Source organism: Falco peregrinus, chromosome Z, assembly GCF_023634155.1.
Source record: "Falco peregrinus isolate bFalPer1 chromosome Z, bFalPer1.pri, whole genome shotgun sequence".
Lineage (NCBI taxonomy): Eukaryota > Metazoa > Chordata > Aves > Falconiformes > Falconidae > Falco > Falco peregrinus.
Window position 1 is genome coordinate 54,083,551 of NC_073739.1, and position 19,767 is coordinate 54,103,317.

Sequence of the window (19,767 nt, forward strand, 5' to 3'; positions counted from 1 at the left end):
TAAAGCTGATGAATAACACTGGAGACCCATTTTCCCTGAGCGTAGCCTTAAAACATTCATATATACCTCTTATGTACCTCTATATAACAATACAAAAGAAGATTGAGATTTATTTTTCCAGGTATAAGAAAATAAGGCCAAACACTTGGAAAGATATTGAAGGAAATCGATGTATAGTATACAGTTTTAAGTAGGAATATTGTCTGCAAGTGGTTCGCTCTTGAAGTTTACTCTTACTCAGCACTAACCCATCCATAAGCATAAATTTTCCCCTTATATCTGCACTGTTTTACAAACCTGAGGTTTGTAAACACAAAACACAAAGCACAAAATGACTCATTGTTTATTCAAATTCTCATTAAACACCACTAGTGGTATAATTGACATAAAACAGTACAGGGCTAAAGTGCTTAAGTGTGGCTCTTGTAACAGATTTTGCGAGGCAGCACACACTTCTAATCCTATTTTTGCTGTTTGGCTCTGTAACAAAGTGACAGAATAAAATTATTTTACTAGTAGTACAGGAATAGTATAATATACACAGAACCTGAACAGCATTATTCTTCCTGGGATTGTTATGAATTTAAATACAGTTTAAATGTTAGCTCAGAACTAGTATTTCTAACAATTAGGTTATCTGAACATATTTTTCATCCTTTGCACTCATTATTTCTGTACCATACAACATCAAAACCCTCCAGGAAGATATACTTCAACAATCAACAGCAGTCTTGCAGGAGGACTGTGTAAGAATCCATTTCATTGTGCTGCTGCAGATTTCTGTATCAGGGGGTTCTTGTGAATCCCACTACGTTGTTGTCATGCAACTTGGCAAGAAGGAATGGCAAAAGGCAGAGGTAAGCAGCACCCTTGCTTTCAGCCCTGCAATGTGTCTGGCGATACAGATACTTCCCACGTTGTTCCATCCCTGATGCACAGGGGCCATGGCACAATATTATAATCCTCCTCCTAGCAGACTGAAAGCTGATAATCTAGCCCTGAGGTTTCAAAGATCAAAGAGAAGCAGATACCAAAAAGATGAACTAGAGCTGAAAAACTGTAATTGCAATAATCTTGGCCTTCCTGTTCTGCCTATCTACGTATTTTTTGCTATTAATCATCTTGTGTTTGTAAATTTATACATATTGTTAATCTGTAAAATAGAAACTGTCCATTTTCTGTCACCTTCTGCATTCTTTAAATCCATACAAACAGCTCTAACCTTAAGTATTCATCTGCCTGACCACAATTTGCATGGAGAAAGCCATGTCATAGAATCATTTGGGCCTTTATCCTAGAAATTCCATGGTTTCTGAAAAATAACTTAGAATTCATGCATGGTTTCCAAAACAATAGAACCAAATTCTATCCTCTTATTTTGGAGAAACCAGATTTTCTGTGATAAGATTCCAAGTGGGTTTCTAGTCCCCAGATTCAGAACATGAAAAAGTAGAAAAAATCCGGGCCTGATTATCAGGCTTTTGCACAGAAATAGTCCCCTCGCTGACTCTAGTTGAACTGCAGCAGCCATTTCTAAATTTTCCCTTTAAATTAGGACCTGAGTTAAATTTACTACCCTGCTTGATTGCTGCTAGGGTACCAACCATGAGACAGTGCTATCTGTACTGACAGAAACCAGTGCAGAACCAAATGCAGGTCGGCCAGGCAGCCAGGAAGCCAGCTCTGACTGTGCAGACCCAGCAGCGGAGCAGGAACAGCAGGAATGAAGGGTACCTCTGAGGAGCCCTGGGCATGGAGCTTCAGCATCCCCCAAGCCATCTTGCAAAGGTGTTGAATGCAAGTCGTCTTCCCTGCCTGGTTACTTCAGCTAACATTAACTTTCAACGTGAATGCTAGTGACTACGCTTCCACGGTCATACCCACGAGTGACTGCTTTATAAGGAGCACAACTAATGTGATTTACAACACCTCCAATTCAGAAAAGCTTGTCATACCAACAAATAGCGCACCACAGCTGCAAACAGTCAATATATCCACCGACACCATTAAAGTGGAAGCAGAGAAACAAATTGTGGAAACTTTCTGAAACAACTGTTGATCTCAACAGACTGTCAAACTGTGCTTTCCTTTTGGGAACTGACAGTATACAACAGTTAATGCAAATTTTTAGAAACACAGAATTAGGTTTCATATGTTCCAAGACAATCTGAATGAAAAGGAGAGCGGTAGCTAATTTGCCACAGTCAGAATTTTATCCAAACAGGAACAGCAATTTACACAGTGCATTAGCATTTGAAAGAGCAGGCCTTATTCCCAGGAGTGCCATTCTGGTTTTGAATTGGTATAAATTCAGTGGAATCACCAATAGAATAGTTACTGTAGTTCAATAAATTTAGCCTTGGATCACAGAATCCATTGTATAAAAATTCTTTTAATGTATGTATAATTTGTTGTCCTTGAAATGTTACTGAATCTTCTCTTACAAAGAGAATATACACTTTCACCAAAGGGAAACTGGAAGACAAATTAGATCTTGTATCCCTGAATACATCTAAAAATGTTTTACTTCCAGCTTAGAAAGATACTATTTCAATCATCACATTGCCTTTCAGCAAAGTATTAATAACATAAATACATATGTAATGCTAAGCAACAAACGCAGAATTGCCCAGAATGCAATGTGGCTTAGGATGTCCAGGGTGGTATTGGGCACCACAATAAGGTGCGGCACAGCCTTCATTTGGGGTAGAACATAGTCTTATGGGACAAACCTCAGCATCAGCAGTAGGAAGGTGAAGTTGGCAAGGACACCAGGCTGCCCAACTTGCTGTGCCTGACTGAAGTACAAGGCTCCCACAGTGCAGCAGAGGATCCTTGCTTATGCTTACATTAAACTCAGATGAGACCCTGAATCCTACAGTACTACCTTGTATCCTGCCCACCTATATATTGGTGAGGTCCTAAAGGCTTAAAGTTCCCAGTAAATTAGTTGCAGTCAGACGAGTACCAAGCACAGCTCATGTTCTGCTTCTGCCCCTGCCTCAGGACGTAACACGCACCAGAGAAGATGATTCCACCACCCCCACCCCAACACACATGGCAAGTCTGGAAACAATCTACTTCTGAAAAACACAACAAATAAGGTAAATTACCAGATCTGAAAATCCTACACTTCCCATGTTACCTCAGAAAAAAGGTGGGAGGGGAAATAATGCTCCTTCCCCGCTCCTAGCTGTCCCATCTTATCTCAATGGTTCCTATGCAGTTCCAGGGATTTCACTATGCTCCACATGCTCATCACGACAGTACTCATTGTCATCCCAGACATGGACACCCACTCACTAAACAAACACAAGAAGCACTGAAATATATTTCTGTCCCTCACCTGCTTCACTGCAAAGTCAGCCATCTTAACGTAACCCACAAAGTAATGGATTATCTTCCACTTTGTTTCTCCTGCTGAGCTGTGGGGCCATTACATTCAGGTCATCTAAAATCATTGTTGATAAGGATCCATAAAGCATTCCATTATAAAGTGGAAAGGACATTATACACTGGAAACCATGTAAAGATAATACTTATATTTGAAGCTTTAATTTGCCTTTAATCTATCGTATATTCATTTTTTTATGCTTATCTATTAAGTTCCCTGTCTTTCTATTGTAACAGGAAACAAAGAAAAAGAAGGGGCCACAGAAAAATCACTTTGGTTCTCCATAATGGAATAAAGTGAAAGTAACTGACTTAAAACAATATGGTTATAGTACTGTAAAACAAGTTTCAGATCAGAATCAGACTATTGCATCTTTTGATGTTTTGCAGCTTCAGGAGTTAATTGATGGAATAAAAGCCTCCACACTGAAGCCTCAGAACTTAGTCTTTGCTTTTGAAAAAGTTTAATTCTAACTTAATAAACAGTTTTAAAAACAAGAATTCATTCATTGTGTTACTATTCAGAAGAGGCAAGCAATGATTTGCATGTGCAAAGCATAGCACTCTGTGTATTAGTGTTTGCAAATCCAGTGCAAAAATCCACAGTTACAAGAATGTGTTGAAATAAATCTCTCAGCTCACACAAAATTGAAGCAAATTCTTCAAAACTTATATACATATTTAATTTATTGGAGTATTTTACAGAACAAGAATGCAAAATCCTTCACAATTTTTACAGATCTATCTAACCAGGAAAAGAAAGCCAAGTTTTCTCCTCAGAGGCACATCATGCAGCTCTCAGACTTGCATTCCAGAATGTATCAGAACTGTCTGTCAATGGTCACACCACACAAATTGCTGAGTAGCAAGTTCAACTACACAGCAGGTAATTTTATAATGCTGCAAAAATAATTGTGCCAGCCCAACATGAGTAGTGCATTATTCAGCACAGAGACTCAATGTTATTCCTGTAAAGAAATTAAAAAAAAAATGTTGTTAAACCTATTGTAATTCATCAGGTTGGGGTTTTTTTCCCACATCACACAACTAGTTCTGAGGACTTTTTGACTAAGTTTATACCAAACACAATCTGTCCTTTTTTACCTTCAGAAATGCATTGCTTGCTTTTCTATTTCACATTCTCAGAAATCGCTAGTGATAGTGATACTGGAGTGCATCCAAAGTATCTACAGATTGCTCAGAAAGAGTGCAAATTCAACAGTTCTAATTTCCTTAGCCATTCTTTATAGATTTAAATGCCAGTATAATAAAACTGAACAATAAACTATAATTGTCTGTCAGAAGTCTAATGGATCTTTTACAGATACTAGGAGCACTACTATTTAAAGTTTTGATTTGAACAGGTAGACAAGCAGAAAACAGTTGTCAGAAGAGATAAAGAAAGGCATACAGAAGAGATACCACGGGAAAAGATGCTGGAAACTAGCCAGGAGTTTAGTCATTTATAGTGCCAGACAAGGCCAATGGATAAAAAGTTACATATGTCTGGTTTGTAGGATATGTTTTCAAAAAAACACAGCATCCTTTGGAAATTACCAGGGCTAGGATCAAAACTTCTATTTTTTTTATATCCAGGTGGACATTAATGGACTGTCCAGAATTACATGCTAGCCCAGTGTTTCTGAATATGCATTGTTCAAGCAGTATGTTTTTTCAAAAGCAGTAGCAACAGTATTAACGTACATAGAAACTGAGAAGCTTATTGAGCCTCTACATAGATGTATGTAGACACATATATATTGCATCAGTGAAAGTCAGTAGACACAGAGAAAGTCATTAGGGGGTTCTTGTAAAGAAGTAAGACTTTGTTCTTGTAGCTACATCCTGACTACCAACACTCACAGCCCCCAAAAGTGAGCTACCTTTTCTAGCTTGCGCATGCAAGAAGTCCCACCTACATAATGGCACATTATGGTTTTAAACTAATGTTCCCTTTAACCAGCCTGTGGAGGAAATAATTTCTGAAGAACCATCCAGCTAAATCCCATTTGTTCTACCTCTCAAAGGAGGATGAAACAAATCCGTTCTCTCTCATTAGTCTAATAATACTGTCCTTGCGACAATCTGCATTCAGCCTGAGCCCTTTGCCTGTACTTTACCCCAATCAGTTCACCTCATCTTGAGCAACTTCTAAGACTATAAATGCCTATGCAGCTTCAACCCCCTGCCAGATATCTAGGTCATGAAGGATCATTCAGAATCTCAGCGAGTCCACAATCATCAAGAAAGATAGGATAATTGGCAAGTCTATGCAAACAGTATGTGTATGCATTACAGTGTGCATCATGAGGTGTCAAAGCTTTCATTTCACAATTTTGTAGGGGTGTAAAGTGAGCATCTGTGGGCTAGGACAGAGGTAGAGGATTGTAAAGAAGGTCCCTGGCTGAGCAAAGTATTTTATTTCTTTTTTAATAGCTTCTCAAGTTACATGCTATCCTACTGCCAGATTTTTCTTCAAATACTGGCAAATAAAATGTGCTCCATTTTATTACAAAGAAAGCAGAGAATAATGATTTTGGATGTCGTGAAATTTAGGTGCACACTGTAAGAAATTGTAGCCTTCATGATAATTTCAATGAAGTACTTTGGCTGTCAGAGTTCTCAATAGCCCTGTTTCTCCCTCCCCTGCCAGTGGTGGATTTAAAGTATTGATAGACACAGAAAGTTAGAGCTTAATCTCCTCCATTCTTTTCACACTGAAGGCTCTCTTGGGTCCACTGCTGAAAGAAGGTACTTGCGTTAAGTATCAGCATAATTCTGTTAAGGATTCCAGGTATTACTGTTGGTATGCTTGGTGGGGGGGGGTTCATGCTTGAATATTTTTTCAGATAAGGTGGCATACGTTTCAAAAAACAGCAGCAGACAATAGAAAATTAAGAAAATGGACCAACATGACACATGCAAAGATCATTTTTTGTTTCTGCTTTTGAAGCTCAGTCTGAATGTCTTAAGCTGAACTAATGCACACATTTTCAAGAGTGTGCTTTTGGGATTTTATCAGGACTTCAGAAAATGACCATAACGTGGTTCTGCAAAACAAACTTGGGAACTCCAGAATACAGTATCCAAGTGTCCTTCTAAATACCTCTCACTTCCTCAACTCTTAAGATGCTCCTGCTTGTAAGGAACATTTACAGAAGCATTCCATTAGCTACAATGCCACTTAGGATGATACTCAATTTATAGATCTTCATAAGTAAAACATTTTGCATTGTGGGCATGACAACCCACAGATCAGCTTTACCTTCTCAGTCAAGAACCCTTACATTTACACACTTAATAGTAAACTAAATGTGGGTATGTCATGGGAGCACGAGTACACTCATTTTTGTTCACCTAGTTTGCTTGATAACCACAAGGTGAAACCAGGACAGCAAGGAATTCTGTGTAAACTAGTCACTGAAGGACCAGGGCACTTACTGAGGCAAGTGACCTGGAAGGATGTCTACCACTTCAGAAGGGGTATGCTCAGCTGTCTTGTAACCAGATCTCCCCACAGACTCAGAGCACACTTGACTGTGCAATTACTTTCTTTTTTCTTCCTTTCTTCCTTGCAATCAAAATAATGTGGTGGGACCTTTCTACCTACTACCAAGCATACTGCAAGGTATCCCTGTTTAGCTGGGATTTTAAGGTAGTGTGGGAAAAACCTCATCCTTAACTCTAATTTCACATTACATATATACGTATATTTATTTGTATTATATTTGCTGTTAAGGCATTATTGATAGCCACAATACATAAAGAAACAAATAAAACTTCTAGCTAAATACCCAGAATATTCATTTCTAGCAAATTGTCAAGATATGTCAGTGGAGGTATGTCCATCAGGTACTAATGGGGAGGGGGCAGGAGGGAGGACTATGGGACACCCTCCCTAAATGTGCAGGCCAAAAAAAATGAGACATTTCCTTATGCATATTCTGTAAACTGGCATGTGGCCGGTTGGGCAGGACAGTACTCCTCTTGGTGCTGAGCTAGGGGCTGTCTGACAAGTTACAGAGCATTAAACCTTCAAGAAGTGGCAACGGGCACACATACACGCTGGTTGTTGGTAGCGGTTGCTCAGCATATACACTCCCCACTTGTCTGCATGCATCATTAAACTAACTGCTAGAGCTGTCATCTCACCTCCTTCAAGATATCACGTATTATCGCCCTCATTGCTGTCTTGCCATGACTCGCAGAGGAAGTTGTCCTACTGTTTCTTCCAGCAAAAAATTGTACCCATATACTACTTTGCACCCTCTTACACCTGCTGGGTTGAGGGAAAGCTGACTGGTTAACACATCATCTAATTGATTTAATTTGATTTAAATTGATTCCAATTTGTTGTAATTGAGAAGTGATTATTCTAAGAAATTCTGACAAGGTAGAAATCAGGAATAGTACTGATGTAATAACTTGAAATAAAAAAAATCTATATAGTGATGTCTATATCTAACACCTATACTTAAAAAACAAACAAACAAAACAAAACAACAACAAAAAAAACACCCAAACCTGATATATTTAGCAAATGCTAACACAAACCAAGCAAAACAAGTATGAGAAGAGAACAATATACACCCTGATTTTGTAGTGTACCATGCAAAGAAAGTTTCATGAAAGAAACTTTCATGCAAAGAAACATGCAAAGAGAGTTTCATGAATCTTTGAGACTGAAATTTCCCTGCTCCCTATTTTCCTCCTGAAAAATAAATCACTATGTCTGAACATTGGAATTGTGGTCTATTCCGAGCTGAGCTGAAATGATGCAGTAGATTCAGCACATACTGGAAAAGCAGAAAGCTCCTGCTATCTTTGTAAGCTAGTCGAAAAGTGAAAACAGATTAGAAAAATAAGTTCTTCAATAGGCAGCAACATTGCTTTCATACCAGATTTGATGAATTAAGTCCTCCCAGCGGCACTAACACCTGATACGCACATTGCATGGATTAGCAAGTTTTAGTCCAAGCAGAAGAAAAAACATTATTTTTTCCCTTCCAGTAACTGCTGCAGGTATATTATCTAATGAAAACACAACAAGATTTCTCTAAGGAATGTGAAATTTGTTTGGTGTTTTCATCAAACAATTATGTGTTGTTCATCCACTATCTGAGAAGCACTGAGGCATATCCAGACCTGATTACATTTATTCTTAGCTCTGGATCAGACTACCCCACTAGGGCAGCAAGCAGTTTCTCATCTCTGCCTTACCAGATCCTTGATGCAGGCATACACAAAAGAGGTGCTTTTAGTAACAATACAGCCACATTTATGTAGTATCTTGATCATCCTCAATCAGAATGTCTTTGATCATTAATGAAGCCTTTCAGAGTGTTTTGAATTAAAGGATAATTTCAAAGACATGTAAGAGGGATTCACTGACTGTCTTCTATTCAGACCAGTGGGAGGTAAACAGCTCAATCCCCTTACACTGCTGTGAAATGTACCTTTTCAAATACCGTATTTTCAAAAGGCATCAGACTTTTCAATAACTAAGAAGCTTCTAAGAACCACAGTAATATTTCCACTGATGTATCTTCAGCTAATGCTACTTCCAGGAAAACATTAGGTCTGCAGAAAACAGAAGACTCAAAGACTTTAGCAGTAGAAGAATATGGAGGAGTACTCCTAGAGCACTTCACAGCCCTTACAGCTGCAAAGCATGTATTCTTTTGCACGACTGCATTTGCCAGACTCTCCCCCTCAACATACAGAATAGGAAGCAGGGCTAAGTGAAAAGTGGTATTGCAACAAACAGCACTTTTGCCTATCAATATTCACTGAAAGCTCTAACTTTCAGAGATTATTAGCAGGCGGTACGCCAAAAATACCAGTTCAGCACAAAACAGACTCAGAGGAGCATGAAGGTAAACAAGGGTTAGAGTCATATCGTAAGAAAGATGTCAAGAGGCACCTGATGAACACCACAAATGTTAACATCCAATGTATTCATTGCAGATTTGGAAGGAAACAGAATCCTTCCCCAACTGTCTGCAAATTTTGTTCATGTGCACCAAGTACGCAATGTTGTTCTTAACAGTTCTGAGAAACATGTTAGTTTATGGAAATGCATATGGAAATCACAATCTCAATTGCTTTTTGGAAATGCAATAAACTACACATTCTTCTCTCTGATGATTTTTAGCATTAATAATGTAATCTAACAAACTAAATATCAAAAGGTGTAACAAGTTGTTAGAACAGATCCTTGAAAGTTGTCCTTCCCATTACAGCAGGATTTTTCTATTCTACAAGGAACTTTAACAAGTCATCTCTCAGAGACAGAGAAGGATATATGGAATTCCCCCTCATATCCTTTATTAAATACATATATTATTTAATTTTAAAAAAAATCTAAGATTACTTTTGATTTAGTTGTTCAAATGGCAAAGACTAATTAGAACAACCAAGGTTTGGAAGCTCATTAATAAACATTCTCAGCAGCAAAAGTAACAGACATGAACTGAATATTAAGACATTATCTCCTCAAGGTCAAAAGAAGTAGTTCAAAAGGTTCCAACCCTCTAATTAAAAACAAACAAACAAACCAAGCAAACCCACAAAAGGAAATAAATAACACCACCACCACCAAGAAACAACCAAAAAAACCCCCAAAACCCCAACCAAACCAGAACAGGTATGTGAGAAAGTACTTACTACAATGTCTTCAGGAAAAGTATCCAGACTAAAAGAGCCATCATCAAACATGACTTCATAGAAAAGTTGGGATGTCACTCCTATGACTCTGCAACTATAGTATCGTGTATTCTTATGTTTCGTGATGACTGTCTGCCCAACTGTAATGGTCTTCTCACATGCTTTAGCTCTCTTGAAAGAAGAATTTAAAATAAGTCATTTTAAAATAGCAACTTACTCATCAGAAATTTATCAGTGTCAAAAAGGGTTGATAACAGCTCATCACCCAATGTAAAAACTTCAAATACAAAATAATTTCTTCCCATCATGATCACACAGAATTGTTTTACACATAATTTTTTTCCATTTTATGAGAAAACAAATGGCATCTGAAGAATAACAAATCACAGCACTCAAATATATTTTTGCAAGTGATGCCTTCTAACTAGTCTGCATTAGATCAATAACATACAATTAGCAGTATTTGTAAATTTTATTTGTAGAATAATTTGCAGAATTTGCTTGAAGAGGCAAAATGTGATGAACCCACACTATGGTCTTCCATTATTTTAAATTATCAGAGTTTTAAGTACTGGATTTCAGTAAGGTTCTACATATTTTGCTGAATGGGATGCAACAACTAAACGCATATCCAGCTCTGTCAGAGCTGTCTACAGCAGTGTATCTGAGTAACTTCCTAACCCATACTGTGCAGAACTTTTGCTTTAAAACTTCAGACACTGACCACCCTTCGTCAGTTATTTATGCAGCAAATCAGTAACAATTTTTTTTTCATTTCTCAGTTTTAATGCCCCAGACCTAGTTATGTCACTCAAAAAAGTAGCAGGGTTGTTAAACTATGCAAAAATTCTACATCAAAAACTGCTTGATGGATTCTATGAATAAATAAAAAAAAAATAATGGAAGCTTGTAAATGAGCAAATGCTCAGAAGCTCACATGATGCAGACAGCTGTTACATCTCAGCTCCCAACTATTGTATCCCCATGAACCTTTCACTTAAAAAGCAAGCTTCTTCTCCCAGGAAAAATAACATCAAGAGCTTCTCATCCTAATAACACAGGGCACTTGCATCTTATGATCCTGGCTGTCTATTCATTACCTCACAAAGGTCTATTTGCTTATGAAAGATGAGCTACTGTGAATGGCTATATGTGAACAGTTGAACTTTTCTTATCATGGAAGATGCTACTACAAGGAGCAACTACACTGGTATATTTTAAGCATAAAATATTTTTTATTAGAACTGTTTATATAAACAGCATGAGAATACTTTATTACATATGCTAAAGTAGTTACTCAATTTCCTAGCCCTAGCACTGTTTTTCAAACCTTCAAAGGCTGTGAATCCTTCAATCAATGTAATAATCTTAAAAAGTGTCTGTGAAAATCTGGGAATTGCTACAGCTATAGAATTTTTAGCACTAATATCAAAGGGAGAACCAAGGACAGCACCAGTTCTTTTCATTAGATTCCAAGCATTAACAGTAATGTCAGTGCTTTTGGGGAAGAGAAAAACTCACCCTAAACTTGAACACTTCTGGTTTTGAGGAGACTGTAATCATTATTGTGCCTTTTTCTTGGACCAATTTCTGGGATTTAGAACTTTTAAAACTCTGCTCCTGCAGACTAAGGACAAATATTCTGTACCATTTTGGAGACAGTGCACTAAACCTCTGCGTGTCAGAGCTCTGCCTGACATACGCATTTGGAGGATTTAGTTGAGGTCACCTCAGATAGTAAACCCCAATGATGTTTCTAGAGCATTTTCAGGTTTACCCAGAAATAATGTTCTGAGCATACTCACAAATTATTGAACCCTTTACACGTATAACAAAATTGTTTCTTCCCCATTTTACCTGCCTATAGTTAAACTAAGTTGCAAAATTAACTACTTACATAAGAATTTACTGATATTATCACAGGAGCAATTACATGTCAGTTAGCACTTTTTATCCAGTCTGGAAATGTATGTAAGCTTAACTTTTAATTTACCTTTCAATTCTAGACTTTAGTCTATACAGTTGGGCGGGGCAGGGTCAGAAGTAAGCTGGAGAGTATGAATTGATTACTTATATGATATATTTTACAAAGGCTGGTATTACAGAAGCCCAAGGAAAAAAAGCTCTATTAAAAAGTTCAAATGTTTTTAAAGCCTGAAGATGAGACTCTTCAGAGAAGACAAAAGGAAAATTATAATATTTTAAGTGACAACAGAGGTTCATTTAATAATAAAAATTTCAGAGAAGAAATGCCATGGCTCATTAGAACAAATAATAAAACCCAGATATGCATCCTAACACACGGAGAAGATTATTTTTTAATATGTTATCTTGGTAGGATTCTAGATTTATTTCTCAGAAAGAATATTGACAAGCACAGTCTGTGATTGATTGCATGTCCCAGAAAACATTTCCTGTCAGAAAATCTTAAGAATTTATTGATGTTAAGAATGTCATTTTTGACTAGAAAGGACAGTTGTTATGTAAGGGAGTCTATCAGATTAAAGAAACTGCTGTGGTAGTTACCAGATTATTGAGAAAGCTGTGGTTTAAAAAGCATGATTTTCTTTAAAAGTACCTAAGCCAAGGATGAACTAAGATAGTGGCAGAAATACAGAAAACCACCAGATACAAAGGAAAAAAGTTAACTTCCCCTTCTGTGTGCAAACTTCAAAAAGATAAGAAGGAAAATTACTTTCTCCTTCATTTTCAGTACAGCAGGACATAAAAATCTTGTTAAATAAAATATATAAGCTATATATATATATGAAAATATAACAATTATCATGAAATAGGAATCTGATGTATATCTAAATACCTAGAAACTTTCTCTGACTACAATGTTTAATGGGGGATCCTCACAATTTGGAAATATATTTGATACAGGAAGATAACTCTCATCATTTTAAGCTTACTCCTCAGAACACCAATTTAGGCATGATGTCAAATCATGACATCAACAAAAATGTGTTGATTCATGATTTTTGAATATGTCTTTCCTAAGGCATGCCTTAGTCTTTATGAAATGTTACAGGGCTGGCAGCAGTTAGCAGACAATGGCAAACAATGACATTGCATTACTCAGGTATTCAACATAAAAAGGGTCTACAGCTTCCATCTGACAGCATCCCTCCATTCCCTGTGTGCTACAGAGGTAAGAACTGGCTGATAATAGCAGAAGATAATTTGAAATAGCTCAAAAAAGCAGCAACAGTAGGTTTTTGCAACTCCTGTCTAATGGTTTTTTGCAGCTTCTGTCTTTGCTCCTTCTAAAGACAGCTTTTCAAAATGCACAGCTGCCTAAATGGCCTCTTCTGATCACACTTCCCAAATGAAACACCACCTCTGAGTATATGTTTGCCTCCAGCTGGCTTTCTCTGACCCTCAGTGCTGTCTTTGCTAAACTTCTATGGATCCTTTGCATTTGTTTTTTTTTCCTGTTAGCATACAGAAGTTGCATACAACTTCTTTGCCTCATTTCCTTGTGTATGAAAGTTCTTTTAATCAAAACAAATCCATCTGCAGCACCTATTCTCAACTGTACTTCAAAGTGGTTTTGCAGTTTGATGAAAAATGTGTGAGTGATATGTTTCATGCCCAGAGAGAAGAACAGTAAAAGGAAAAATGAAAAAACATGGCCTACTGTCTGTAAGTGGTAAATCACAGAGCCTTCCTTGCATATTGACACTCTAATTTACATAACAAAATAATACAGGCTGCAACAGGAATAATCAAAAAACGTTCTGTATAAAACAACTCTTCTGCTACCAAATTTTTATGCTATTCCTAAAGCTGTACGTTCAGCAAGTACAATAGGCATGCTTACTTTTGAGTCCACGGACCTCCAAAGATCATATTTTTGATAAGTCATATTGACCTTTAAAAACTCCAGTTCTTGGTATATTTCCTTCATTTGGTAGTACTATGTGGATGCAAGGATTATGATTTCCCTTTTGATTGTCTTTTTGATGATTTTTCATCAAAACACCGAACAGTGTTTTCCATGGTTGACATTAAAATAATACTCTAGGAAAAAATCCCAAAGACAATGCAGAATCTGATCCCCAGTGAAAATTACTTATGATAGTATATTGGTGAATAATTTGGACACAATTTGCTTGAGATCACAGGCATAAATAATTTGGTTGCATACTCCACCTCATCATTACAATAAGCCCTTGCTGGAGGTGAAAAGATACACTAATACCGGTAAAAGTAAAGTTATCTGAATGTAGGAAGGGTTTTTGTTGCATAACCTCATTGATTTACATATTACAACACCACTACAGAAACATATCACAGTTTTTCCTAGATCCCAGAAGCCACCTTTTGGTTGTTAAGTTTTGGATTGTTTGGTATTTTTTTAAAACCTGAAGAAAGTAGCAATCACAGGTATTCACTGACCATTTAGGCACAATATCTAGGGTCTATATTACTGAAAAAACCCAGACATTTTTAGGTTTGTTTCCTTGAAAGGAGGAGAAATAATAGTGTCCTTCCTTTAAATACAGTGTTTTCAACTGCTAAATACCAGAAGAGTTGTTTTTTTTCTTGCTGACATGGAAATGTATTTGATTCCTGTAAAAATTTGCAGAGTATAATTTTTCAGTCTGCATGATTCCCCTGTTCTACTTTTTCTACATTGCTATGCCTAATGGTGAAGAGCAATGTAATTTCTGCACAAAGGAATAGCTAATAGCTAAGAAAGCCGTAACAGGAAAACCAATGGTGAAAAAAACTTCCAAAGGCTTGAAGATAAGATTAGATAAATTATCCAGAAGACAGGGCACAAAACCAAGCATATACAAACATATGGCAATCTCCTTTGTCTCAGGAGTAAGTTAAGAATTTCACAGAAGAAGATTCTTTAACAAAATAACCAATCTTTCCAAGTTTTGGCCTGACGAAAAATATAAAAGTATAATTTTTCTTTCTCTCCTGCAAATCTGATTTTGATTTGAGCCACAAGAAAACCATTAACACAGAATTTTTCAAAAGGTTGGTGCTGAGTTTCAAGAAAGGATGTGATGGTCTAATTCCAAGGCACTTTGAACATCCTTCACACAAACTTTTAAGTAGTACAAACAAAATCCCATTTCTCTATAGTTGGTTGGTTTTGGGGGTTTGTTGTGGGTTTTTTGGGTTTTTTTACTCTACCTAATATAGGTCAAGAAAATCACTAAAAAAAAATGGATTTTATGGGATTCCATGTCGGTCCATTACTGTTGTGTTTTATTCTGATGAAGTTTTCACTTCCCACCATTCAAAATAATAGTTATTTAATAACTTCTTTTCTGTTCCAGAGAAAGTGTACACTAAGAAAGTTAACTGCTAAAGTCTGCACTGTTTTGTATGAGCTTGAAAGTATAAATTCTGCTTAAACAACCTACCTGGTTTTCATTAATATTTTGTAGCTATTTCTATTAATAACATGAACAGCCAGAAAAAAAGACTGTTAAGGCAGATATACCACTATATTAAGTGTTGGATAAATATAGAGAAATAATCCAAAACTTAAGCACATTTACTATTTAGTATCACAAAAGAGAATAATATGAAGAAAATCACACACATTGTTTAAGGGGGATTCCATTGCATAAGGGGATTCCAGCGTCAGAAACAGGTATTTTAGAGGAAGGTGGAAAAGTAAGGGGCTGAGGAAGTGGTCGTAATATACATACAAAGTGGGAATAGAAGAAAGTATTATGCAGAAACTTCTGTTTGATCGGGGAATGATTTCACAACTAGTGATGCAAATCCCACTACCTACAGTACAAAGATTTGTCCCAAACAAATACTAGAAAATATTTGGGAAGAACAGCCCTTTTTTGCTGACCATTATTTTAACCCACTAATTTTCAACAAATGAGAATGTTTTCCAAGGAAGCCAAGAAAAATATCTTAAGCTGCCTATACAGATAGAGGTTTAAGTTTGTTTCTCAAACCAAACTCATTTTCCTGAAAAATGTTTGAAGAAACTAAACCCATTTGGTTTAGTGTACTAGTTTCACATGTCAATCCATTTTGGAAAAGAAAAATCTTTACAAGGCTTAACAGTTCTGTGGAAGTTCTAAACAGTGACACACAATTTGCTTCCCTTTTTAAGAATTACCAGCAGACTGAACACTCAGGACTTATTCCTGTAGTTGGCAGGCACTACATTTTACTACAATCAAAAGAAATTCTTACTTTTTAGTAGTATTGTCATTGAGACCAAGGATTCACTGACAACCTCTTGAAAGAAAGACTTATGTTACACAGACCTTACCTAGGTTTATTTCTTTCACTTCTAACGTATAAAGGAGATAAAAAGTTTGAAAACTTAAGATGCTCAACTTGACTAACTTACCAAACTATGTAAGACTATGTTAAATCCTTCTAGGTTGCTAGGAAACAAAATACAGTTTCAAAAGCTCAAGATAAATGGCAAGAGTTCTTTCTTAACTGAGATAGTAACAACTAATTTGGAAAAAAAAAAGACATTAAACTAATTCTTAATATGCCTCATGTAAAATTAAAGGTTTCTCCTCAGCACTGGCTAGAAATAAAAGGGAACAGTAGTAACATGAATTTCCATGACATACCATGCTATTTTGCCAGATGATAGAACAATTATAATTGGATATTTGCAAGACACTGCTTGGCTGCAGAACAAACAACTTACATATATAACATATCCTTTATCTCACAGTTATCTGTGAGTATTTGCAAGATTCTGTGATCTGGGTATTTGTAACACACTCCAGTTTAACAAAACAGAGAACTGAAGGATTTGTTCTGACTGTCAAACCAATACATTCAACAATGATTCTAATGCAAAAATATGTTAGGTATATCAAGTACCATTTCTCTCAGGTAACAGCACAAGGAAAAACCTTCAAGATGTAATACTTTGCTATGTATAGGAATATGATAGACAGAGATCATAATATGGATCCTTTCTTCCATTTTCTCTGGATATATACTTTAATTCTGCAGTTCTAATTCTTAACAAATAAGGAAACATATTCCTTACCACATTTTGTTTGGTCTTGTGCCTGAAACATGTGATGTAGACAACATATGGCCAGTCATCAGGTTCCATCAGCACTCCTGCAGCATGGGCACAGGTAACGTGGAAGGAGGCTGGGCAGCGTCCATACGAACACTGAATGCAGGCACCAGAGATTTTCTTAATTTTCTGTCTACAGAACATACATTTCTGTAAAGCAAAACAAACAAGAGTGTTTGCCGTACTATCTTAACTTTATTGATTTCTGCAAGTATCTTGAATACTGAAAAGTTACTTGTGCTTCATTGATTACATTTTATACCTTGCAATATGCGCGGCTAAAGAACCAGCATTTTTTAATTACAAGATAACTTAGTAATACAGTAATTAATAGATAGCATTTTTGCCTTTTTGACGTTAATGTGAAGACTATCTGTTCTGGTGCTATAGTAAGAAAACTGATATACAGATAGCTATATTTTCCATACACTCCTCTGAAAATTAACCTGCTCCTCTTAAAACAGATAAATAAAAAATCCAATACAGAATTCTGCAAAAAGTAACAGTAGGACTCAAAAATAAAGAGAATAGGCCCATAGAAATGTAGGGTTAGACAGGACTTCCACATATCATTTAACCCAGGCCCCTACTTTGAAGCTGGACTAAATGCATGCTTAAAACAGTCTTTGGGAGATGGCTAATCTAAATCATTCATGAAGTAGTTTCTACAACATTCTCAGATAACATAAACCGTGGTTTAAGCCCAGCTGGCAATGAAGCCCCACACAGCCACGTGCTCACTCCCCCCACTGTGGGATGAGGGAGCGGATCAGAAGAGTAAAAGTATGAAAACTCTTGGGTAGAGACAAAGACAGTTTAATAGGTAAAGCAAAAACCGCACACGCAAGCAAAGCAAAGCAAGGAATTCATTCACCACTTCCCACGGGCAGGCGGGTGCTCAGCCATCCCCAGGAAAGCCGGGCTCCATCACGTGTAACGGTTACTCAGGAAGACAAACGCCATAATGCCAAATGTCCCCACCTTCCTTCTTCTTCCCCCATTTTATATACTCAGCATGACGTCCCATGGTATGGAATATCCCTTTGGCTTGTTCAGGTCAGCTGTCCTGGCTGTGTCCCCTCCCAGTCCCTTGTGCCCCTCCAGCCCTCTGGCTGGCAGGGCCTGAGAAACTGGAAGGTCCTTGACTTGGTATAAACACCACCCAGCAACAACCAATACCATCCATGTGCTGTCAACATTGTTCTCACACCAAATCCAAAGCACAGCACTGCACCAGTGACTGGGAAGAAAATTAACTCTATCCCAGCTGAAACCAGGACAATGTGTTACAGCGGATAAATCTCCTCAAAGTTAGAAATGTTTTCTTTATCTCAAGCCTTCGCATAATTCCACAGCTCAAGGCTGCTCCTAAGCCCCTTTTCATTCTTTTTAGTCTGACTTTCATTGGTTAAGTATTTAACATAATGGTGATTGAGTAGGCAGTATTTCCCCACTTCATATATTAAAACATCATGTGAACAGCCTTACCAGTGTCAAGACATACTACTTTTTCTCCTTTTGTCAAAATGGAGACCACATGAAAATATTGTCACTATTTTGTAAGTGACATAAGTCAGTGGCCCATATGAAAAAAATGATGGGACATGAGCTAGGTTAACTAATTCTGGGAAATAAGCTCCACCGTATTAAAAAAGACAAAGTACAAGATGACTGCTATCCTGCCACCAAACGACATTAACAAACATGGTAGATAGAATAATTACTTTAATAACTTCTATGGACAATTGTTTTAGATCACGTATGGGGACTATCTTCTGATAACTCTCATCACATCTAACAAAAATGCCAATATTATTGATGATCATAAAATCAATTCAGCTGTTCTAAAATAGAGAGAATTTCTTTAATGACACAAAACAGTGAATTCAATAATCTGAAAACATACTGCTGCAATAATGATTACTTCCATTGTTCTAAATTTGCAAGTCACTGATTTTGTTAAACACACTCTTGTCTGCCTATGTTGGGAACACAAGTAAGAATAATTTTGATTTATTTTTCTGTACGGTTAATAATTTGAAGTATTTCAAACTAACTTACATCAAATACTTCTTCCCAGGTCACCCGAAAATTTTGTTCTTTTTTTTATTATTTTCCCTATTCTGAAGAAAATCTGCAGAAATTTTACTGTGTAACTCAGCACTTACATCATTTCAGTGGCTTACTGGCACACAGTTTGTTATTGAAATAATGCCTTTTGCAAGTGCTAGCCCTGTCAAGCTCATTGGTCATGCAGGGTTCTAGTCCATGCATCATTCTGTACGTGAAAATCTCTTCAAGTTCTGCCTTCATATCCACCCTCTCTGAAAGCCAACAGTCTGCATGGCTTTGCACAAGCAGAAACAAGAGCAGTATCCGGAACTTAGTTAAAAATTCTACCTATCATTCATTAAAAGGACCAGAACTCAGCTCAGTCTGCTGTAGCAGCATCAGGTCTGAAAGACTAGTAAGAGGTAAAGATGATTTTGTCATCAAAACAAATGTTCCAGAGACATCACTGACGTGTTGATATCTCATTGTCATTTGTATTCATGTGCATGAAGCCATTTTCAGATAGATCAAGTACCCGTGTCTTGAGGGGACTTAAGGACTTATATATTATTTTCATATATTTTTTCATATATTCAGAACCAAAT

The 19,767-nt window shown here is 36.9% G+C and overlaps 1 protein-coding gene across 2 annotated transcripts in view; it reads right to left on the minus strand.

Moving 5' to 3' along the window:
• The window catches only part of KDM4C (lysine demethylase 4C), a 304,693-nt gene that overhangs the window by 14,023 nt on the left and 270,903 nt on the right, over window positions 1-19,767 (minus strand). The window contains exons 18-19 of one of the 2 annotated variants that reach the window (XM_055790390.1): window positions 17,075-17,260; window positions 10,060-10,230 (exon numbers count right to left, since the gene is read on the minus strand). In XM_055790390.1, the coding sequence (XP_055646365.1) occupies window positions 10,060-10,230; window positions 17,075-17,260 (357 nt within the window). The remainder of the gene's footprint in view (window positions 1-10,059; window positions 10,231-17,074; window positions 17,261-19,767) is intronic. The other variant, XM_055790391.1, reaches the window with a different exon arrangement.